Consider the following 24,334-nt stretch of genomic DNA (forward strand, 5'->3'; position numbering starts at 1 on the left):
AATCAAAAAATGGTATTTATATTTGGCAATTTAAGTGTACATACATCCAAACTTTTGAAATTGTCAATTAACAGTTGGCACATTGAAATATACGGACACCTGTAGGAGAAAAATTTGAGTTTTTATACTGCACTTGATATTTCAGGACTTGATCAACAAACCAGAAAGATGTGTAGTTCATGTTTTTTCAAGTTTTACCAGGGTGTAGTAATACCTTTACTCATAGTTCTACATTGATATGTACACAGATAGTTTTGCATCTGATTTCTGAAAAAAAATGTATAAAACAATGAATTTCTGCATTCTCAAAAGACTTAAAATAACATTTACAATCCCTTTCAATGACACCATAGTGGTACTGTTGTCAGCAGTGGGCAGGTGTACTGCAGGCTTTTTAAAGCACAACAGCACTAAAAATCACATCATTCATTAACGTCAGTTTCTGCTAACATTCAGTCCATTTTTCTCTATTCTCCATAAAACAAAATAATGAACACGGTGAATTACAATAAGAAAAAAAAGTATTTTTAAAGGATGAACTTAAAAAATGATTTTCTTTTATGAAATTTAAATACGGTTGCCATTTACTCATGAATGAACTGCATTTACTACAATGCGTGCATTTGCAAACGCTGGATAAAGAGCAATATTTTACAACTTGGCAACTAACGAAACGGGTGAATATCATTTCATGGGGCTTCTACATGGATCCGTGATTCTGAACAGGCTGCAGTGAAGGCACAAACCTACAGTACATTACGGTAAAAACTAAACACCAATATGAGAGATCAGAAAGCCTCAAAACTGGTACATTCTCTGCATGTAGGCCCCAAGCACTAACATCTTTCGCTGTCCACGGGTTGTTCTGGGCTCCATTCAGCGCTACACAAGTTGGGCATCGAAGGCACAGTGGTGGAGGAGACTATCATCGTCTTTTCAATAGGGGACAGATATTTGAGGTGGAGCAGGGCCCGTGATTAGACCTCAGAGCTGTCTGAGCTGCTCCACATCCCTGCTGGGCCTTGATTGTACCCACTATAGGCGGAGGAAGAGGAGGTGGTGTAAGGAGGGTACTGGGTCTTCTTTTCTCGTTTGTTGCGGCGCAGCAGCAGAATGACGATGGTGGCGATGAGGCAGATGAGGACGATCAGACCCGCGATGCCCACCAGCATGGGCAGAGTGGAGGTGTCTGCCGGCTCTCTGCCTGAGCTCTCCAGCAGAGGGCGCTCCAGGAGCTGGTCGCGGTTGGGGGACCAGGGCTGGCGCTGGTTGACCACCATGCGGTCCGCTCGGTCCAGCGCAATGTGCTGGATGTTGGTGCCCCGGTTGTTTTCGATGCCGATGTCCTGGGCCAGAGCGGGACCAGAGAAAGCAGGGGCAGCACGGCGGCGGCGGGTGGAGAGCTGAGGCTGCTCTACGGAGGACACGCTGTGATGGAGGTACTCCAGGCTGCGCTTGCCAATGTTGCGGTTGGCATTTTCTCTGGAGCGGACGGTGTAGATAGTGTGGATGAACCATTCTCGACCAGCAGCCACCTAAAAATATAAACACAAAAAGTTTAATTCAGCTATGTGTTTTTACAATACAGAGGCCTTACTGTACCTGAGAGTTAACCCTCCTATTGTCTTTCAATTTGACCCCATTCAATATTTAACATCTCTAAATAAATGATTGACATCTGTTTTTTTCTTCATATTTAATGACTTTTCCTAACTTAATGGGGACAACTGGGTAAATATAAAATTAATGTGATGATATGTTTTCAGTGTCCTGTACACATGTTGTAGCATCAGAGTTCTTTGAGGCTTTTAGCTAGAAAACATAGAAGAAATATCAACATTTTACACAGTTTAGTTTTGGTTGTTTTGGATGATATTGAGGTCATTATAACATGCGATTTTATAATCTTCAAAAAACTTTAGAGCCCGAAACTTTTTGAAATTGTGTTCCTTTTTGGGGGTCAAATTGACCATGTACAGAATGCATGTTACTATTCTTGATAATAATAATAATAATAATAATAATAATAATAATAATAATAATAATAATAATAATAAAAGTTCTTCATTATATGTTATAGAGAACAAAAATATGTATTTCAAAAAATATAAAGCCATTAAAACACCAAAAAGATATCTCTCTCCAATTTTAGGTCAGTCAGTGAGATTTTATTGTGATCTGCAAATTTCTGGTGTTCTGGGTGTATGGGGGGAGTAAATGGGGGGTTGTTTTATTGAAAGGGCTACTGAGGTAGTCAATGAAAAGACAGTACCTGGCACATAAACCTGGGGAACAATGTCAATTATAATAATTTTCTGGAGGTTTAAATTGCTGAGCCCAAGGATAAAAGAGGTTAGTAAATTTGAAGGCAACAGGAGGGTTAAACAGACCTGGAAAAGTGGTGAGGAAGACAGTGTGAAGCCATCTGATCCTGGTTGTTTGACTAAAGACAGAGCTCCAGGTGTATCTTGGGCCAATGTGGCCTTAAAAGCAACATCACCAAATGCTGAGGCTTGAGTCTCTGGCTGGGCTTTGTCCTGCAGAACAACATACACAAAGTCAGAAACAACATCTACCTCTTTTGGTCTCCAAAACACTCTATATTATTGTTCTTTGGGATTTACAGCATCTTACCAGGATCTTGAATCTGTAAAGCAAAGAGGAAGCATCTGCCAGGCAGCCATACTCCTTGTTAGTTGGGTTGTATTTGGGGACGTAGCCGTCTGCTCCAGTGCAGAGAAACACTTTCTCAATGCTGCAGGAGAAGGAGTCACCCAGATTCTGGACTGGATCCACCATCACACGCCCGTAAATCATGGATCCTGAAGCGAAGGACAGATGAAATGTGAGACTGATAGAGGGTAACAGTCTCCAGGTGTAATTCTACTTTAGACCAGTAGATGGCAGAGCTGCAGTACCTTCTGAAAAAGCAGCATCAGTCCCCTCTCCAAAACCCATGGAGCCATCAGACAACCATAATTCTCTCTTGGACAGCAGGAACATCTGAGTGTTGAGACTGAACTCAGCTGCCACTGGGTCGCTCACCTGGAGAACAAGAGTTATCACACGTGGAACGGATAATGGTTTAAATAGTGCATGGGCAAAAATTAACCAAGTTAATTGGCCTCTTTCAAGACTGGATTTCTGATCATTTAATGTTAATGGGAAAGTGGAAGATCCAGAAACCGTGGAGAGACTGATGGGTTAAGGAAGACAAATACTAGGAGTGATACAGAGACAGCTGTCAATAGTAAAGATGTACGAGAACCAGAAGATCGTGGTGGAGTGAAGCTTCAAGAGACTCTGAGGAGCAAAGCATCATGGGAGATGTAGGACCGTAAACACTGTGGAGTCGATCTGGACTTACTGATCAGATTATTGATCAGATTATTGATCAGGTCATTGAAGTTTTGTCGGTTATTTACTGTCTAAAGTTTCCTTTAGTCCAGAAACAGCAGAACCTTAAAGTTTGGTTTATTTCAGAAGTTTTCACATAAAAACAGATTAAAAACAAACAGCATTTTTACTTCACGTATTCACACTGAATATGTGTGAATATGTTTTTTTTTCATTGAAGAAAATGCTTTTCTTTCAAAAATAAAGACATTTCTAAGTTACCCAAACTTATGAACGGTAGTGTATCTGTGCATTATTGCCAGGATCTCAACTCTGACCTGCTGGAAGCGAATGTCCACATCAAAAGTAAGTGGTTCTCTTGGGTGGCAGACAGGAGGGATGCTGAACTCCCCGTTGGGTGAGGCCATGCAGGGTACCAGCTTCACAGTGTAGGTCCCTGAGTAGTCTCGCACCTAAAGGTCAGACAGGCACAGAGGAACAATGTGTGACCTTTAGGCTCCTTATTCCTTTACCACATTATGGATGTTTTTACTGCCATAGTCACTCAGTCTCACTCACAGCAAAATCTGAGACGAAGCTCCACTGCTGCATGGGCTGGTTGTACGTAGGCTCAGTCCTGACCAGGGCGAGCGTGAACGTCAGCCCAGGGTGGTCAGCACACATCACCATGGATGACACGCTGGTTCCTTAAAACAAACATGTATACAGTCATAAATCTTTACTGCTGCGTTTTGTCCAACCTAAACCAGCAACTGTGTCTACCTTCTTATTCATAGGGTGACCTTTCACACTGTTAGTGCCACTTGCTGCCTAACTGTAAATGCTGCAGGGTCAGTTTGACATTTGCTGAAATGACCTCTGGCACTTTTACACAGGAAAGACCCCTGAGGTGGAACTCCAGAAATAGATGAAGTGAGGATGTGGGCCACATGGTAATCCAAGAGGAGGCTGCGTGTATAGAATGACCCCACAGGATGGGTTTAGGGTGTGTATATGTGCATGTGGGCGCCGCTCCCATACCTGGATGAGACATAACAAACTGGCCCCTGAAGCGTGCCTCGGTCTTGAAGTTCACCACAAGACGGCCCTCTTCGTTTATACGCATGCTGGTGGGGTACATGGCTCCTACGAGAACAGGGGGCAACATTTTCACATTTGTGTTTTATGTTCCCTCTGTAAAGACTAGCATTGGGAAAAGCATCGGCTAAGAACATACCTTGTAGTTCAGCTTCAGGTGGACTGCCGATGCCGTCCTGCCACAGAATAGCTGTATCATACACAAAAGTGAGTTTGAGCTCCGACTGCAGGTCAAAGTGCTGCCAGCCTCCGACAGCCACCGGGGAGTGGAAGACGTAGGACACAAACAGAGGCACACGCAGCGTGACGTAGGACTGGACCAGGTTCAACACCTAAATAAGTAGAAAACAGGGATTGTCAGGAATAACGTAGAAAAAATGTGCAGGAAACTCCATGTTGTAACCAGAAGTTAACCAGTACAGGTGAGCCAGGCCATACGTGGTTGTTTACTTTCAGTTGGCATTTTGTTCTAACATCCTTTTGTTTAATATAAAGCTGGTGTAAGCTCATGCCAGGTTCTGTCACCTAGCAGGGCTTAGTCACAGAAGGCACAATAAGCTTCTAAAGGCACATTTGTACCAGTTTTTCTTGTCTCGTGTAACCATTCCTCTTTTATTGAGCCACTTACACTCCAATATCATCCATCATCTATACACTGCTTAATCCTCATTAGGGTCATGGGGGGCTGGAGTCTATCCCAGCTGACTGAGGGTGAAGGCAGGAGACACCCTGGACAGGTCACCAGTCTATCACAGGGCTACACATAGAGACAAACAATCACACTCACACCTACAGACAATTTAGAGTTAACAAATCAACCTCAGCATGTTTTTGGACTGTGGGAGGAAGCAGAGAACCCAGAGAAAAACCCACACATGCACAGGGAGAACAAGAAAACTCCATGCTGAAAGATCCCAGGAAGGCGGGGACACGAACCAGTGATCTTCTAGCAGCAAGATGAAAGTGCTAACCACTACACCACTGTGCAGCCCTTACACTACAGCAGAAGAGGTAAAACTAAATTGATGACATCCCTTACAAAAGCAAATCTGTGGGTGAGTTGCAGGAAAGAGATTAGTTTGGCAAAAAATATTGTCATAAGTTTGCCAGTATTGGTCACTACTAAGTACTGAGCAGTGATGAGAACTTTGGCAGCACTGGTATAAATATTCATCGATGCTTTGCCAAAAACTTATAGTAGCTCCTGGTAACACGCTTGTCATTAGTGGTAGCTTATGTTTGTCACAATTAGTATTTCAGGCATCATTTATAGTTTTCTGGCAGCTGTGGCTCGCTTTTGGACATATTTTTTCAAATTGGCAGCAAGATCATATTTTTAGATGCAAATTAGAATAGACTTACAGTTGACTTCTGGCTAGCTTTGTGGAAAGCTTATGCCCACAGTCTAAAGACATGTTTGTTAGAATAAGTGTTCTACATTTTACAGACTTTCCATTAATGGCGTCATCCCAGTGATGGACTGGAGTCAATGCCACCCACCGACAAATATAATTTCTAGATGAAAATATGGCCTTGAGGCATGGTGGTTAGCATTTTCGCTTTGCAACTAGAAGATCCCTGGTTCGCGTCCCAATTTTTCCGGGATCTTTCTGCATGGAGTTTGCATGTTCTCCCTGTGCATGTGTGGGCTTTCTCTGGGTCCTCCGGCTTCCTCCCAAACTCCAAAAACATGCTCATGTTAATTGAGGTTAATTTATGTAGCCCTCTGATAAACTGGTGACCTGTCCAGGGTGTCCCCGGCCTTCACCCTAAGTCAGCTGGGATAGACACCAGCCCCTCCATGACCCAAATGAGGATTAAGCGGTGTATAGATAATGAATAGATAGCTGGAAATATGGCCTTGATGTAAATTTGCAGCAACGTTGCCGAAGGTTAACCACAAGGGTTTGCCACCACAGCCAATAAACTACATTAGCTTCCTCCATTTAAGGACTCTTCACTGCCAAGGCAGCTTACAGTTGGTCAGTCCTGCATGTTTACATGTCACAGTTCAACCAAGTCAGACTGATTCCTCTAAAATGAATAAAAAATAACAAAATACTGTGTTTGTGTGTGGCTGTGTCTGAAATCATTCCTTTTTTATTGTGAATTGCAGCATAACTGTTGTCTCCCATTTTTCTGAGTGTCAGAATTCGGAGTGTGTAAATGTATTTATCAACAGCCCCAAAATTTCTATATCATGAGCACTAGTTTTAGCTAACAATCCCACAATGCAATGCAACACATTTTGTAGATGCAAAAATGACCATCGCAGTACTTGTAGTTGGTAATGAAGATGCAAAGTAACAGTATTTATCAAAATCTCAATCTACTGCTCACAGCTGAGTGACAGTTATAAAAGGAGTGATGAATGTAATAAGGAGTGATATTGGAAAAAACCATGATTGGACCAGGCCTTAAATGTTTTCTTTCATACATTTAATACATATTCCATACCTGCCCATCGGTTCCTATGGAGCCTCCACAGTCATTCAGCAGCTCGGACATGTCATAGTAGCTGGTGAACTCCCAGAGACAGGCCTCTAAGTTGAGGTTCCTGTAGAAGCGCAGAGAGTTGGCCGAACGCATGATAGTGTTGTACTGGTAGGGCGAAGTCTCCCCAATGATTTCAGGGTTCTTTGTTGCGTCTGTGATGAAGCCGTGGCCGGTTTGGATCTCATTGAAGTCCAGCAAGTTGGAGCAGCGGTGGTTGCCTACACGTGTGCCGTCTGGGCTCAGGGTGAGCTCAAAGTTGGACAGAGGTCTTGTGGAGATTACTGGCAACATGCCTGTTGAGAGAGGGAAAAACCTGAATTCAGTGGACCTCAGTTGAGATTAATAAACAATAAATCAAAAGTTGTAACCGGTGCTCACCATCCATGTGAGGCATGTTGACAGTCAGTTTGATGAGGTTGGGGAAGTCGGGATCATCGGGGCCCGTGTAGCGGATCTTAGCAGAGAAAGGCTCGGCTCCAACTGTACCTGGCACACGAGGCTGACACATACCTGCAAGGAGTTATGGTCAGTGAAACCAGTTAACTCCATACCTAACATGTACCTGCAAGTTTCCAAAAGTTCCATCTGCCTGTTGCTCACCCTCGTCTTTGCTGATCACAGCAATTGGACTGGACAGCTCCAGGCCAGCATCTCCATTGGTGTTGAAGGCTCTTGCTGCACACTGAACCCTGGAGCCGGCTTGGAAGTAGATTGAATCCAAGGTGATGGACTTGGTGTTGGTGAAGAAGGTGTTAGTGTCCACCTCCCTCATGGGGCTGGTCACTCCATCTGATCCGGTGGGAGCACTGATGAGCCAGCGGTACTGGGTGAGAGTGTCGTTGATGTTCTCCGCAGCGCAGATGGATCCCGTTTTATCAAAGTCATGGTACTTAGGGTTGCAGGCCTGGGAACAAATGCAAACAGCTTATAGAATGCAATAATTTAAAATAGTTTAACCATATCATTGAAACAGAAAGTATAAAACTCACCGTCACGCACACAACAGGGTATCCATTGGGTGGGTGGGGCTTGTCTTTGGTTTTAGCTGTGTCATCATACATGAGCAGAGAAACCACCTGAGGGACTGCAGGAAAGGTAACGTCTGCTACACTGTCCATCTCCTCAATGTACACAATGGCCTTGCTCATCTAGTAAGAAAAGGGAAGGTATCATAAGCTGGTTGGCAACTTTAAAAACTGACCAACACCCAGAAAACACTTACACAAACATACTTTGACTACCAAGCCAATGCTGCTGAGGTGAAGAAGTATTACAGCCTTAGCTTTGGGTCAAGACAATCACTGTATTAGACCTTCACTAAATTCTCATATTTGGCATATTTGAATTAAGCCAAAGACAGTTTGTTTGCTTGCTTGTTGAAATGCCATTTATGCTTTAGAAAGTCGACTACCATGATATGCAGTAAATGCCATAACTTGAACAACATGCAAACTCCATGCAGAAAAGATCCCGGAAAGGCCAGGACACGAATCTAACTGCAACGCGAAAGTGCTAACCACCAAGCCACTCCGCAGCCCCTAATGATTTTTCCCAAATATTTTTAGTGTTGCAGAAAATAATCATGAACTATCCTTTGTACAATGCCAATTGGATGTAAATATTCTCCCAAACATAATCAATCATAATGTAACGTTTGATATACCTGGAATGAGATGTAGAATTAAAAAGCTTTCTCCTATTAGAATAACCAAAGCACTGCACTTAGCAGAGGTCTCTAATGGGTTTATAGGTAAATTACACTAAAGCGGCAAACAATTTAGCAGGTGTTGACCTATTTCTGTCACGTGAGCAGTACAGGCCTGATGGAGAGTGTATGGGTAGAATGTCACAGTTCTGTTTATAGGTTTGTCTTCTGTTTGGCTCTGCAGGGACATTCCCATCAGCATCTCATTCCAGAGGGAAAAGCTTTTTATAAGACTGTGGTTCAGGCATGCTGACAGCATTGCCAGCTGCTGTCTGCCTATTTTAACACAGGCTGACATGGCAGGGTGCACGTTAACATGTGTAGATCTGCAGTACTGTACTCTTCACATGCAGGACTTGCTACTGATTTATATTTGTTTGTGTGTGAATGCTTATGTGTGCCATGTGGCCGTTGTCTCACCTGTATTTCAGCCACCATGTTGTCATCGGGCTTCATGTGGACAGTGAAGGCCTCTCTCATCTCTCTCTGACCGTCATACAGGATCTCAATCTCCACAAAGTGTTCCTTCTCGCCCTCCTTGAACTCCACATCTGAGACACAGACAGTAAAGTGAGCCAATATCAAAAATACAAACATAAATTCATATCAGGAGGTATTGCGTGGGTGAATTTGTCACTGTGCAGTTACTGAACAAGGTTTTTACCCTCTGACAGCGGGTTGTAGTCGTCTCCAGATGTTGCAGATCCGTCCTTAGTGTGAATTCTCACCACTGAGACCTTTGAAGTGTCTCCAAAACGCAGAATAGGAATCTTCACTATTGCCACATCACCTTTCACCTGTGGCTCACGCACACTGTACTTTATCTCAGAGAAACGAATGATGGGCTCTAGAAAAAATAAAAATGACATAAATCAAAGCTACAAGCTTGGGTCCTCAGATTTCTGCTGGTCAATGGATCCAAGCATGTCCACCAGGTGGCGCTGCGACTGAGAGTGTATTTTGGCCAACGGCCTTTTGGAAGGCGACCTATCAAAACTGTCCACCAGGTGGCGCTATCACTGTGAACGTATATCAACCACGGCATGTTATTAGGGCTGGGCTGTGATCACACGTAGAGTTTCAGGCAGATTGGAGCAATTTCATAGCTGTAGGTGACACTTCCTGGTCGAAGAGCCTGTGCAAACCAGCAGTACTTTTTTCAGTTTTTATTTTCTTTCTCTCCTGTTCTTACTTGAGATATTTTGACCTTGTGTGTTTTACTTTACATCAGTTCATTTAAACTGCCTATTATCACTTCACTCACTGTCTTTCTCATCTGTGACGGTGACCAGTGCTTCCTTCTGCTCCCCAATAGAGGCTCCGTACGAAGACTTGCTCTTGGGAGTTCCTAGTACCAGGCGGAACTCTTCGTCCTCCTCGTGGACGGAGTCATCCATCAGGCTCACCAGACAGGGCTTCTCGGTCTCACCTGCCGAGTAAATGTAGGTTGTAGAGAGCATAACAAACAGGAAGGGATTATAAAAGAACAAATAAGAGGGCGAGAGGGACTTAAGGGATGCCTCACCTGGCATAAAAGTAATGACAGATGCGTCGGTATTGGGCCTCTCGCTGTAGTCCATCATGACCTGAGCAGAACCTTGGCGAGTGTAGCAGCGAACCGTGGATCTGAGGCTGATGTCTCCACTGCGGTATACGATGGCTTTGACCTCTCTGTCTGACTCGTCCACTTTGTAGCTTCCTTCCTTAAACTGAACCTTCGGCACTGAAAAAAACAATAATCAACCTGTTACAAGAAAGTCTTTGTGTGTTTGAGTGAAGATGATGGTGACTGCAATTCACACTAAATGATCAGTTTCTCTGTTCAGTCGCTCTCCAGGATGAAATTTAAATTTCTAAACACCAGTATATGGAAATACATACAGCACTGATGGATGATATTATTATAAGCAGACATAAGGAGATTTCAAAGTGCAGAACAATGTATTGATGAACAAATGTAACCATGTTGAAAAAGTACTTGTGACAGATTGGCATTTATGTGTACAAAGAGGTATACATTTAATTTAAACAAACATACATATATAATATGTGAAAGTATGAAAGCTATAGTGATTTTTAAATGTGGGAAAAAAAAACTTTAATGTTATATTAGGACAATCCAACCTATAAAGTATCTTTACATTTGCAGATTTAGATAATAAAATAAATACAAATATTTATATTTGTCTTTCTAAATAGATATTTTTAATTGTTCCCATATGTCCTTACAGCTACATATTAACAGGCTATACTAACAATTTAAAAAAAAATGGTAATAATATTAATAATATTATCTCTGTCGCAAACTTTCCCTTTTATTACGAAAACAGTTCAGCAAAAAGTATTACTGAAAGCATTTCAGGCGAGAAATAAGCTGCTGAATCTGTCCTCGTTTTATTTCAACAACAGCTAGTTTAGTTCAATGAAGGTTTCACTGTGCGTCGCACCTCTGCTCCCTGCGCCACATTTTCATAATTTATGCAAATGAGCTCTGGGGCGACAAGCGATTTCTTAGCTTTGATGGTCCTGGTACCGGCAAACCCTGTAGCCATCGCATGATAGACCACTTTTCAAGACACTGAAAGTGCTTGAGTTTACAAAAAGTCTTAAAATGTCTATTCATCGATTCAGTCGTCAACCAAAATTTATTTGAATTGAAAAACTTTGCTGATTGTGTCAAATATTGATATTTGACAAAAACGCGATTAACTGATTACAAAGCCTTTAATTAGATTTTTTGGTTTGTTTTTTTTTTGATCGCGTCCCACCACTAGTTTCTACATTTCCCACTCACAGTCAGTGACAGTATCATTGATGGTGATGGTTGTCTTGCTTGGTTCTCCTAACACAGCATTCATAGGCATCCGCAGCACCAGGTCGAAGGTCTCCAGCCCCTCCAGCTCCGGCTGACCGAGGTCATCCAGGATGGTCACTCTGAATGTCTGCATCGTCACCCCAGGGGCAAAGTCCAGGTTGCGACTTATACCTACGTAGTCTAGTCCAGCTGGAAAGTGGAGAAAAAGACACCGAGCGGCATGGTAATTTAAGATAATGACTGACTTCTACTGATTCTGTCAAACTGCTGATTTTACCTTCTGCAGAAACAGGTTCGCTCTTCCTGGAGCGAACGGTGACGGTGGCGGTCTTGGACAGATCGGTTCCCGTCCTCCAGACCTTCACCTCGACGTAGCCTGAACTCTCATCCACCACATATTCAGGCTCCCCAAAGTACAGCGACGGCTCTGTCAGATTTGGGAACAACAGAAAAGTAAATGGGTAAATAATTTCTATATGGTTTTATCACGGAAAGTAGTTGGAAAGATAACACAAAAAGCAGAAATGCATGACATAAACTTGGTGTCATGTTGTTTTATATGAATATTAGTTACTTTTATTTAGCTGTTCTGTTTCTAAAACCTAGGGTGTCTTTTAGAAGTACAGAGCAACATCAGCTTTTAATTAACAGTGGAGTGTTGATGATTAACTTTCCAGTGCACTGAGACTATATGTTTTGTTCATATAATTCAAGATACTTTATCACACTTGTTATAAAAAGAAGAAGCGTGGATATTACGGTAGAAGTCCTTTCTAGTAGCGAGTGAGACCTGGACAGGCTGCAGTTTGCCGTCATTGAGCGATGGATGAATGAGTGGATGTGGAAGTAGCTGTTCTTACTACAACCTGAGGAACAACAACCTGTGGAAGCTGGTATGTCCACTAACATCCAGATTTTATTGCGTTTTTATGGGCTTGGACTTTAACACGTTAATTTCGATTAATTAATTACAGAAAAAATAACGCGTTAAAAAAAATAATGCGTTTAATCTCACTTTTCTCAGTTCGCTAATTTCTGACACACCGCTAACACCGCTGAACACTCCAGCCCAGTAGGTGGCGGTAATGAACCTAACGTCTGTCTATTCATCATCAACCAACATTTATTTGAAATGAAAAACTTTGCTTATTGTGTCAAATATTGCTATTTGACAAAATGCGATTAATTACTTACAAAGGCTGTAATAAATAAATTTTTTAAATCGCGTCCCATCACTAGTTTCTATCAAACATTTTGCTGCTTAAAGTGGCAACAGACAAGTTTTTTGTGCTCTAAATAAACATTATGACTACAGAATAATGACACCATTTAGATTTAGATGGCAGGGTTTTTTTTGCATAGAGGAATTTGTTGGTGCCTCCCAAAGAGGTTTTAGCCAGCATCAAAGGAAAATCACCAGCACCTGAAGCATAATAATGCATAAAAGACATTTTTCTTGAACAAATGGTTAGAAATAAGAGGGAAATGCATAAATTTTTATGAGGGCTGCAGTCTCCAGGTCTACTGGCCCATTGAAATGCGCTCATCTTACCAAATTCTCATTATTTTTGGCAACAGGAGGAACCTGTGAACACTCCCATGTCTTCTCAACTAACCTAATTAGCATTTACTCAATGATTATTCAGAGTCGGCTCCAAACTGACATGTCAAATAAATTGCCACTGTGGTTGTATTTTGTGTCCAGAAAGTAGAGGGTAAACTTTGTAAATATCAGTTTTTAAATCACAGCTCAACAACCAACATGGCAGATCATCTATAAACAGCAGCTAACTTGTCTTGTTTGTCTGCCTTGAGTCTGTTGTCGTTTCAGTATAAAATAACCTGGTTTAACCCATTTAATATACTTAACATTCGAGCATATTTTGTATATTTATGATTGATTTAGGCTAACAAGGCTAGAGTGGAGGGTTCACTGTGGGATTTTTTAAGCTAATCTAGAGTTACCATGCAGTTTTTTTTCCCTCCACAACCATTCAATGTTTAGCAGCTTTGTGCTCAGGTTCAGGGACAGATGCATCAGTAGCTCAGCAAATGCCCTCATTTTTTTTTACTCAGCACAGGAAGAGAGCTGTCATTCATCTTATCCTGTCCTCCTGCAACCTTCCTCCCCCACTTAACTAAATCCAGACAGCTCCGTCTGAGCCCAACGCCAAAAGGTTGAGGATACGCCTGGAGAATAAGGAATGTATGCACACACAGAATGATGTTCCTGCTTTCTGATGTTAGAGGAGCTGATAAGGAGCTCAGTGAGGAGGGGGGAGGCAGAGACATAGAGGCAACCGTCCACTTTGCAAAGGCCGAGGGCAAGAATTCAGACCCCTGGTACACATTGTCAATTCATCTCTCTTCACTTCTGTATAAAGCTTGTTTTCATCACACTGTGTCCAGCCAGCGCTCTTAGAGATCAACTAATAGACGTGCAGATTCAGGCCTTCAGCCAGTCAGCAAATACTTAGACGGAAATGAGAGAAAAGGTAGAAATTTGTAAATGTGCTTTACAAATTAGTCATAAGCCAGCGAAAAGAAAAGGTTTTGGGTTGTTCCCATAATAATATAATTAGAAATAACTTATAATCTATTAATAAATATTTGTGGTTGTCTCACTTTCTAATAAGTCAAGTCCACAATTATTAATGATGAAGAAAAGCCCTAATAAACAATGTTTGTAGTATAGTAATCCTAATAGATTTCCAATAAGGAACCAATCAGAGGGTCATTCCAGAATTGGAGGACATTTTACGTCCCACCCATCAAATTTCAAATAATCCACGCACAAAATACTAAAATATGCAGCTGTTGTGTAAATTTACTCATCCTGAGACCAAATCTTAAAAACAATAGAAGAAAAGAAAGTTTGAAAATACACTGCCCGTCCAAACAAAAAAAAGTGTCACACACTCTAATATTTCATTGGAACGCCTTCAGTTTTGAGAACGGCACACATTCGCCGTGGCATCCATAAGCTTCTGCAAAGTCACTGCATTTATTTTTGTCCAGAGTTGCATTAATTTTCTGCCAAGATCTTGCGTTAATGATGGGAGAGTCGGACAAAGTCTTCTCCAGCACATCCCAAAGATTCTCAGTGGGGCTGAGGTCTGGACTCTGTAGAGGACAATCCATGTGTGAAAATAATGTCTCATGCTCCCTGATCCACTCATTCACAATGTGAGCCCCATGAATCCTGGCATCATCATCTTGGAACATGTCCATGTAATCAGAGAAGAAAAACTCCATTGATGGAAAGACCTGGTCATTCAGTATATTCAGGTAGTCAGCTGACCTCATTCTTTGGGAACATAACGTTGTTGAACCTGACCAACCCCAGATCATAACCCTAAACCCCCACAGGCTGGTAGACACTAGACATGATGAATGCATCACTTCATCCTCCTCTCTTCTTACCCTGATGCCCCCATCACTTTGGAACAGGGTAAATCTGGACCCATCAGACCACATGACTGACCACATTTGTTCCTCAAAGATGATGGTTCACCACTATCCTTCAGGTTTTAATAATGTGTTGGATGGTTCTTAACCTGGTTTTAGTAGTTTCAGAAATCTCCTTAGTTGTTTTCTTTGCTTGATCCAGGCCAATAATTTGACCCTTCTGAGACAGATTAACATCCTTTCCATGACAACAGGATATGTCTTCCAACACGGTTGTTTTAACTACATCAGCTAGGGTTTAATAAGTTGTTTCCAGCTGAAACTTATTCATCACTGCAGTAATTATCCAATGGAAGGTTCTTACCTATTTGCTTAGTTAAATCCAAGTGGCGACTTTTTTTTTTTTTGGACAGGGAGTATATCTAAAACGTGTTCTGGTCTGACCGCTTGCCCATGGTGTTCATGTTAGTTAATCTCAGCATTTTTTATTTGAGTAATTGAGTCACTTTGCTTACAGGACTACTCTCAACATGTGGTATCGTTGTTTAACATTTTAACATTTTCTTTAGCATCATTCTTAAAATGTCCCCAAGGACAACAATGGCTGTTTTTGTCAAAAATTGCACTGGCAATTAATGAATTTGGTTTATGGTTGTGTGGTTGCAAATAAAAGGTCATTTATTGTGTATTTTTGAAAGTGTTGTTTCATGCATGTCAGAAAAAAAACCACATGCTCAACTCATTCGTTTCCTTAGTTAAGTTGCTGTTGGTTATTGGCGCTTGAGCACAAATAGCAGAAGTTGACGCTCGCTGTGACCAACAACTGTTGCAGACGGAAGGATTCCTGGCACGCTTTCAGTGTCTTTCTGCCTCGATTTAGTACCAAGGGGGGTGCGAGAAGTGGAAGCGAGTGCCAACATGGCAACCTTAAGATCAGTGGGAGGAAGAACCAAACAAATACAGTAACAATAGAGGCTCGATGTTGGCAAAAGTCCAAACCACAAGTTTACTCAGGCAGGCAGATGGTTTTACACACACACACACACACACACACACACACACACACACACACACACACACACACACACACACACACACACACACACACACACACACACACACACACACACACACACACACACACACACACTGAACCAGATTTATGGTGTGGTGTTACTCCAGGACCCACCAAGAAGTAGAACCACAATAGAGCTCCACACTGAGGAGTCCTCTGTTGTCTCTTCACATGTCTGGGAATGCACGCTGATTATTTATACATAAAGTTCATTGTACTACAAGCAAGTGCAGAAAATTGGCTTTAGTGGGAGGTTGGAGGGATTGATGGAAAAAGTGAGGAAAGCACAATGAGTTCAGCATTACTGGTTGCGAAGGAAAGACATAAAGAATGGAGGAAATTATGAATTTGAAGGCAACAATTTGTCAAATTTATTAGGACATTTTCTTTGCTGGATCAAATCAAATGAGATTTGTGACTGATGGCTTCAAAAACCTCATTCTTTCTCAGGTTTAAATGCAGCAGTATCTTTAACAGAAACAGACAACATTGTCTTGAATACCATTAAGCAGATGGATGGAGGAAAAACATGCCAGTCATTTGGACTCTTTGCACAATAGTACCCCTCTCTCTCCACCACCTGCCTTTTGGTCCCTGCAGACAAAAAGATGCCCCCTGTTTCCCCCTGAGCTCCCCTGAATGCCAATGAGGACGGGGGTCGCTCGAGGAGCACCGCGAGTTTTCAAAACCTTTTATCTGTGGGGCACAACATGCACCCAGGCCTCCAGTCTCCTGCTCAACACCTGTCTATTGTTATCTTGTATCTAGCGCTCAGACAGGCAGAATGTGGCGGGTAAATGAAGCAGGGTGTGTAAACAGAGCCGTTAGACTCAGGCATGGGAAAGGTAATGGACCTGAAAATACTGTAAAGCCACTGAGGCTAGCAGCTCAGCCTCCCAGGCCTTTGCTGTGGCGACTGTGGTGATGGTGCTGCCTGTGCATCTTCAGTGGATTCATGTTGAGCAGATACCAAAATGGAAGCATTAAAGGCAACAGGATCAGCCACATCTGTAGCCCCCTCTTTAACTCTTATGTCCATATGTACAGTACTGGTCAAAAGTTTGGGGTCACTTAGAAATGTCCTTATTTTTGAAAGACATTGTTAATGTGGTAAATGACTATTCTATCTGGAAACAGCTGATTTTTAATGCAATATCTACATAGGAGTACAGAGGAACATTTCCAGCAACCATCACTCCTGTGTTCTAATGCTACATTGTGTTCATAGTGTTGAAAGGCTAATTGATGATTAGAAAACCCTTGTGCAATTATCAGTCATTGTCCTCCTCTGCTCTGATAAAACTGGCAGAGGGAGACAAGGATATGGTTGAAGAACTGGAGCTGTCTGATGATGACTAAGACTCAGTGATGTTTAGTGTTCCCCACATTTACCATCTATATGTACAGTACTTTTGGACTTCTTTTGTTAGCGCATGACTAAAAGTGGGAGTTTTCCTGGGAAATATGAAATTGTCTGGGTGAGCCCAAACTTTTGAACGGTAGTGTATGTATAAATTCAAGACAAAGGCCAAAGAAGGAAAAAGATACAAGGGAAAAGGATGATAATACTTTGCAAATGTGCTTTTTTTAAAACCCGTTGAGTTAAAGTTCAAAAGCATACAGAAAGCAGAAGACAGAGGCTAAAGTCATGTGTGTTGTGCTCTATTAATGTGTCTATATCACTCTGTGTGCTTTTGTTCCCATATACAACAGAAACTTCAAATTCTTTCATAAATATTAAATATATTCAAATATTATTTGTTAATATTTAAATGTGAGTATAAATCACATGTTGCTTTGCTGTTGATAGGCAGTTGTTTTAAAAAAAAAAAACCCTGAAAAGACTTATCCGAAACCAATAATATCTATCTGCAATGATTTTATGACGTCACTGCTTTTGCCCATTTATTTACAGATTATAAATGGAGATTTGTCCATCCATCCATCCATCCATCCATCAAAATGACAAAAGTGCTGCTACAACAGAAACAGTCCACCATACTTAAAATATCTGTGCTTAATGTTCACAAGTAAATAAAAAACCCTCCACTCACCGTCATCACTGTCTGCCAAAATGGTGACTTTGGCGGATGGGAAGTTGGCGCCCAGCTGGCCGCCCATGGCCATACTGAGGCTGACATTAAAGCTCTCCTCCTCCTCATACAGGGAGTCGTCGATGATAATGATGCGGCAGACTTTTTCCCGCTCGTCCTTATCAAAGCGCAGCACACTGGTGTGGTCCTCGGGCCGGGTGATGTAATCAGAGTAGGACAGGACGGTGCTGGGGATGGTACCCGTGGCTGTGCCTGAGGAATTATGGGAATGGAGAGAGGACATGAGATGAAATTTCACTTATCCTTGTAGAGTTGCTAGCAGAATGAAGTAACAGGACCCAAAAACTGTGTTTTCCATAAAATTCACACTTTTATTCATTTGCTAACATTATTGCATGAAGGTTTTCTAATCATCAATTAGCCTTTCAACACCATTAGCTAACACAATGTAGCATTAGAACACAGGAGTGATGGTTGCTGGAAATGTTCCTCTGTACCTCTATGTAGATATTCCATTGAAAATCAGCCGCTTCCAGCTAAAATAGTCATTTACCACATTAACAATGTCTAGACTGGATTTATGATTCATTTAATGTTATCTTCATTGAGAAAAACTGTTTGTCTTTCAAAAATACCGTAATTTCTGGACTATTGAGCGGACCTGAATATAAGCCGCACCCACTAAATTTAAAAACAAAGAAAGTTTTGTACATATATGAGCCACACCTGACTATAAGCCGCAGGTGTCCACATTGTAACATGAGATATTTACACAGAAAGATTTTTTTTTTTTACTTTTAATTAAATGCTTTTTTTCCGAACAGCTCCTGTAACACAGCGGTAAAACGCATTGAGTCAGTTCACGCTGCCGACTCCAACATCGCACTGTGGACTCATTGATGCCAAGCTGACGTTCAGCAGCTCTATTTCCTTCTTCGACAGGCAGATCGATTGCCTTTAACTTAAAAGCTGCATCATACACATTTCTTTGTGTGTTTTCCATGATGAGGGTGTGTGCATGAAGCGCAAAATGACTGATCTGAGGAATTTAATGTGAGCACGTTTGATTTAATTCGAACAGTGTCATTGGTCCACTGTGACCTGTTGGGTAATTTCATTCTGATGTGACGAGGCCAAATGTATTGATGGCATGAAGCTCGCACGTAAAAATCTATACATTAGCCGCATCGTTGTATAAACCGCAGGGTTCAAAGCGTGAGAAAAAAGTAGCGGTTTATAGTCCGGAAATTACAGTAAGGACATTTCTAAGTGACCCCAAACTTTTGAACTGCTAGTGTAAATCACAGATTTAAATCACCATTCATCAAGTTTCTTTTCTTTGCGTGTTGTTGGAAACGTTACTATTTAGTTTTGTCAACACTGCCTTTCATCTATTTTTACTAAAAAAGCTGAAGTTTCCACTAGTTCTTATATAAAACATATTTTACAACCAAGTTCATCTCACCTTGCTGAGTGTAACAAACCACCATGAGTTCCTGGCTGGCGTCTCCTGAACGTCGGACCGGCACCAACAGCTCTCCAATGTCCTCCTCTATCTTGAATTCAGCTTGAGGAATGAAGACAGTTGATTCTATTTTGGGAAGAATAGCAAGGAAAGGTCATTGATAAAAGCAAAAAAATATTTAGATCTTTGAATAAACAAGTCCACATTAACATTGTTGCTCAAAACACCAGATTCCTACCATCTCCAGGGTCCACAATCTCCACTGTTGCCGTGTCCGGATACTCCAGCACCGCCATGACTGGGTCTGACAGCTGTATCTCAAAGGTCTCTGAGGTCTCAAACTCCTGGTCTGTGAAGATCTTCACCTTCCAGGAGGCTGTAGTCTGGCCTGGGTTGAACTGGACCTGCTTCTGGGATTTACCACGGAAGTCTTTGTCCTTCTCAGCTGTGCCATCCTTAGTTGCTATACCTAATGGAGGGGGTGCACGTGTTTTAAAGTTGAAGCAATTTTTAGAGGTACTTAGACTCCTGATAGCTGTATTTTATCCCAGTGCTTCTCCAATGCTTCGAGCAGAATTCAAGTCTCGGCATTACAACAATGCAGATCAGGATTTAGAACCAGGTAAAGTGGACTGATGTGTAGCAGCATTTATATATCATTCCTGTATTCTTTTCCTTGATCCTCCTGTAGATTGTAACGTGTTGTCATAAATCTTCTTCATCTAAGTGTGAGATGCAGCCAACAGAGCAGCATACCTGACATTTCATGGTGACCTTTGCTACTGAAGGTTCTAAGTGTTTTCAGCTGAACCACTTACACAGACAAGAGAGGAAATGGAGCAGCAATCAAACATGGGAAACAAAAGCTTTGCGCCTTTAGGGTTGTTAGAGTGGTGTTGACTTTTCAGTTTTCTTTAGGTTGACTGTAGGGTTAAGCTGAGAACATCCCGCAGCCTTCAAGGAATGTGAATAGATTTTAGGCAAAGGAGTACGGTCATGTTTTACTGCAGGTCTGGCCTTTCAAATGAAACATAAATAGCATAATAAAATCTAAGGGGACAGTTAAAAGGGCAGTAATTCATTGTTAAAATGTCAGTTTAATGAAGGGCTGCAAGGTGTCATCACCTTCATATCAGTTTAGGAGAAGGTCGAGTAGCAAACCAAAAGAAAATCCCAGAATTATGCTAAAATCTCTAAAGATAATCTGTCTTCTGCAATATGAAGTTGTAAATCAGTTTGGTTCATCAGAAACTGAACAGATGACTCTCAGTACTTACCGACAAAGGAGGTTTCTCCCAGGTAGCCTCTGCGTTTCAGCGTCACCTCCAGGAATTTGGCGTCCTCGTCCACCAAGTAGTATTCCCTCTCCAGAGAGATCCAGGCCCAGTTGAGGCGGAATGGCTGAGGTTTCAGTTTATTTCCACCTACAGAGAGGGGAAGAAAAAAAAGTTTACCACATCTTTCAAAACTTTTCTCAAACAATATTCTATTTTACTCATTCAAGGAGGAAATCTGCTCTGGGATACAAAAGCTTTTCTAAACCTCACAGGGCCTCAAGAAGAGCTGCCCTTCTTTATGTTTCTTCAGATATTCCACCTCTACTTCATGCTTTGTCTTATTCTGAACCCAAAAAATGGTACGGATAAATATAGATATTCTGTATATTGTGTTTTTTTTTTAAACTGCTCATGTCCCTGCTTTACAATTCTCCCACAAAAAACATGAAGTCAAAGTGCGAACAGGATGTTTACGGGGGAGAGAGTGTTTGTGTAGCACTGAACCTGTTTGCCTGAACTAATATTCTTATCTTAACCAGTAGTGGACAGTAACTGAATACATTCACTCAAGTACCATGCCTACGTTTACTTGTGAGATTGTTTTACTTCCTTATTTCCAATGTATTTATTTCTTTGTTTCCTAATCATCAATTAGCCATCAATTAGCAACACGATTAACTAACATAATGGTTGCTGGAAATGTTCCTCTGTACCTCTATGTAGATATTCCATTAAAAATCAGCTGTTTCCAGCTAGAATAGTCATTTAGCACATTAATAATGTCTAAACTGGATTTATGATTAATTTGATGTTATCTTCATTGAAAAAAAACTGCTTTTCTTTCAAAAAAAGGGACATTTGTAGGTGACCCCAAACTTTTGAATGGTAATATAAATGTACTTTGACTTAAGTAGGATTTTTATACAGGATATTCTGATCAGCGTAGTTGGCATGTTCACCATATAGTACTGAGTCATTTAATTTGGACCTGCAGGCTTCATCTTCTTAAAGTAATACTTATATTATCTGTGAAATATGTCCTGTAAAACTTCTTAAAAACAAGAAACCTCTAAAGCTCAGAGTTAAAATGCACTGCTCTACAGTTATAGACCCGATCCTTAATCCACACTATCTCATGACTCGTGTAATCCCTCTAACTGTCAGCTCGGTTTTGGTTGGTGACTTGATACTGACTGCTTAAGAGATATTTAAGATAATAGGTTCCGCTCCATGATCTGAATATTTTTTTTAACAACAGCGGCGATGCCTTATCCTTCATTGAGATGAGCCTGGTGACCTGTGACTTGTGATGTGAAATGGGTCAGGCTCAGTGGATTCTTTGGATCTGGAGGTTAGAGAGGGCTGGCTCTCTTTAGGTTTTCCTGGCTGGTCACACGGACAGCAGCCCTGATGACTTGACTCAAAGATGCTTGGAGGAGTGAGGGAACTTCATTGAAGAAGCATTTGGTAGTACAATTTTCTTCTCAAGGCCTCAAGACAAAGGTGAACGAGATGTTATAGCACTCATAGGAGAATTTAGAAAGGCAATCAGTGCACAGAAGAAGAAAAGCACCCAGAGAGCACAATACTCCTCCAAGGCTGTTCATTCCCCCACATGGGATTGTCAGAAATGCAGCATTTGTTTATTTGTTATTGATGATCAGAAATTACAGCACCATAGAATGTGACCAATTAATATAGATGTACCCACACACAAAATGACGTTACGCTGAGCACAGGTGTGTGTTATGAATGTGTATGTTATGTACGGATACTCAATCACGTGACCTAAATATGTAGCGGGTGGTGGGAACTGATGGGAAACACCCCCAATTGTCACATAACTCCACCGAGGCGCCGCCTCCTTGGCAGAGTAACAATGGAAAGGAGCCTCTGCTTGTCCTCACAATAAACCAGCACTGAGCTCAGTTTTGCCTCAGTGAGGTAGAAAGAGGCTGCAGCCTTTCTGCTCTGTGGCTGAGGAGAATGAAAACACTGGGGGGCTGAGTGTGGGTATTCAGGATGGGATGGGGGCCACTTGCTCAAACCCATATGTCAACACTGAAGCCAAACCACAACAGGGACAAAATCACAGTCACCAAAAGGTAGATTCAGATGTGACTGATAACAAAAAGGGGATCTTCTTCACCCTATTGAAGCCAGCGTAGCACGGGTGCTACGATTTGCATATTAATTTTTGATTGACGGTAGATTTGAAACCAGATAAGATAGAGCCCTCATTCTTTTTGCATATAAAATCTGGGGAGTTAGACTAATATTTCACACATTCACCAGGTCTCAGAGCACTTTTGCGTTGCAGTGATGGCTTTGTAAAAATACACAATAAAGCACAGATAACAATAAAAATCTTTATAAATGAGACCACTGGAAATTGTGCAACTTTATTTATTTATTTATTTATTTATTTTTACAAATTTGAGGGATACAGCTATACAATTTCTGTATTTTGACGTATATGTAAAAAAAAATTGATTTTCATGTTTTTAGGTTTATTTCACTTTTTTTTAGCAATTTATTGCAGTAATTAAGACATACGTCAATACATATTATTAAAATTTGGCATCTAACTGTTGTATTGATGTAAAGCAAACAAAAATACTCCAAAAACCTCTGCTTGCAATCTACCCTCACAGATGAACACATGAATATAAGTCGTCTCTTTGCGAAGCCAAAGAGTGGCAGAGCTCAGTGGGCAAAGCTGCCCTCAGCCGTGCTCAGGTTTCCTGCAGTCATGGCTAAAAATACAGGAAACACACATTCATGTCTGTTTTTGCTCGCTCCAAATTCTTGAAGTGCTGATAGCCCATGCCCCACAAAATGATTTTAGACAACACATGCCTTCTGTCGTTTTCTGTGCAGAATCTAAACTGCTCAACGAATATACTTCCTACTGGCAAGACTTGAGCTAAATCTGCACTCAAGATGGAATCCGCTCCTTGTCTCCACTAGGAGATACCCTCATTCCACCCTCACATACAGCTACAAAGAAAGGAAAAGAAAAGACAACAAAAAAGAAAAGAAAGTCTCTGACAAACTTCAATTATCAGATCGTTTCTGTGCTGGAGAAAGTGTGTCCTGGCAGTCAGCCCTGTTCGGAGCTGATATGAGGAGAAGCTTAGTCAGTGGCTATCATCAAGGATTATCAAATGAACACGGCCAAGACAAAAAGCTGCTTCTGTTTTGGCATCGAGCAATCAGGCAGCTTTAGGTTTCCACATTACTACAAGCAGTGAAACAATGGAGGTTTTATGAATCAGGCCACAGCTATAGGACTGCTATTTCACAGGCTGTTGGAGAATACCTGAAGGACAAAAACACAGGACTTCTGTTGCATTCAAAATACTTTGTGATGAATTTTTGCAGCAGTTGTCTGCAAATGGACACATTAAAACCAACTTCTGCATCTCCTGCTGTTGCTCAGTCCTGATTGCAAACATTGATTGGACTGATTGGAAAAAGAGCAGCTGAGCCACAACGCTACCTGATAACTTGAAATGAAAATGTGAACTGTGAACACTCTGTGTTCAACAGGTGTTTTCCTTTAGCTGTAAAGACATTTCAGTTACTTTATTCTAGATCAAGGG

The 24,334-nt window shown here is 41.4% G+C and overlaps 1 protein-coding gene across 1 annotated transcript in view; it reads right to left on the minus strand.

The window, feature by feature from the left end:
• Nucleotides 1-2: 2 nt before the first annotated feature.
• Nucleotides 3-24,334, minus strand: part of frem3 (Fras1 related extracellular matrix 3) — a 43,396-nt gene continuing 19,064 nt past the window's right edge. Inside the window, exons 3-24 of the mRNA XM_023289035.3 lie at nucleotides 20,730-20,876; nucleotides 19,691-19,921; nucleotides 19,453-19,578; nucleotides 17,988-18,239; nucleotides 11,728-11,877; nucleotides 11,430-11,639; nucleotides 10,161-10,358; nucleotides 9,900-10,064; nucleotides 9,300-9,482; nucleotides 9,056-9,186; nucleotides 7,920-8,078; nucleotides 7,531-7,834; nucleotides 7,309-7,440; nucleotides 6,892-7,223; nucleotides 4,574-4,766; nucleotides 4,378-4,482; nucleotides 3,916-4,043; nucleotides 3,675-3,809; nucleotides 2,919-3,045; nucleotides 2,635-2,822; nucleotides 2,391-2,537; nucleotides 3-1,535 (exon numbers count right to left, since the gene is read on the minus strand). Coding sequence (XP_023144803.2) covers nucleotides 978-1,535; nucleotides 2,391-2,537; nucleotides 2,635-2,822; nucleotides 2,919-3,045; nucleotides 3,675-3,809; nucleotides 3,916-4,043; nucleotides 4,378-4,482; nucleotides 4,574-4,766; nucleotides 6,892-7,223; nucleotides 7,309-7,440; nucleotides 7,531-7,834; nucleotides 7,920-8,078; nucleotides 9,056-9,186; nucleotides 9,300-9,482; nucleotides 9,900-10,064; nucleotides 10,161-10,358; nucleotides 11,430-11,639; nucleotides 11,728-11,877; nucleotides 17,988-18,239; nucleotides 19,453-19,578; nucleotides 19,691-19,921; nucleotides 20,730-20,876 — 4,301 coding nt within the window. The 3' untranslated portion in view covers nucleotides 3-977. The remainder of the gene's footprint in view (nucleotides 1,536-2,390; nucleotides 2,538-2,634; nucleotides 2,823-2,918; nucleotides 3,046-3,674; nucleotides 3,810-3,915; nucleotides 4,044-4,377; nucleotides 4,483-4,573; nucleotides 4,767-6,891; nucleotides 7,224-7,308; nucleotides 7,441-7,530; nucleotides 7,835-7,919; nucleotides 8,079-9,055; nucleotides 9,187-9,299; nucleotides 9,483-9,899; nucleotides 10,065-10,160; nucleotides 10,359-11,429; nucleotides 11,640-11,727; nucleotides 11,878-17,987; nucleotides 18,240-19,452; nucleotides 19,579-19,690; nucleotides 19,922-20,729; nucleotides 20,877-24,334) is intronic.

This window comes from Amphiprion ocellaris, chromosome 4 (genome assembly GCF_022539595.1).
Source record: "Amphiprion ocellaris isolate individual 3 ecotype Okinawa chromosome 4, ASM2253959v1, whole genome shotgun sequence".
NCBI lineage: Eukaryota > Metazoa > Chordata > Actinopteri > Pomacentridae > Amphiprion > Amphiprion ocellaris.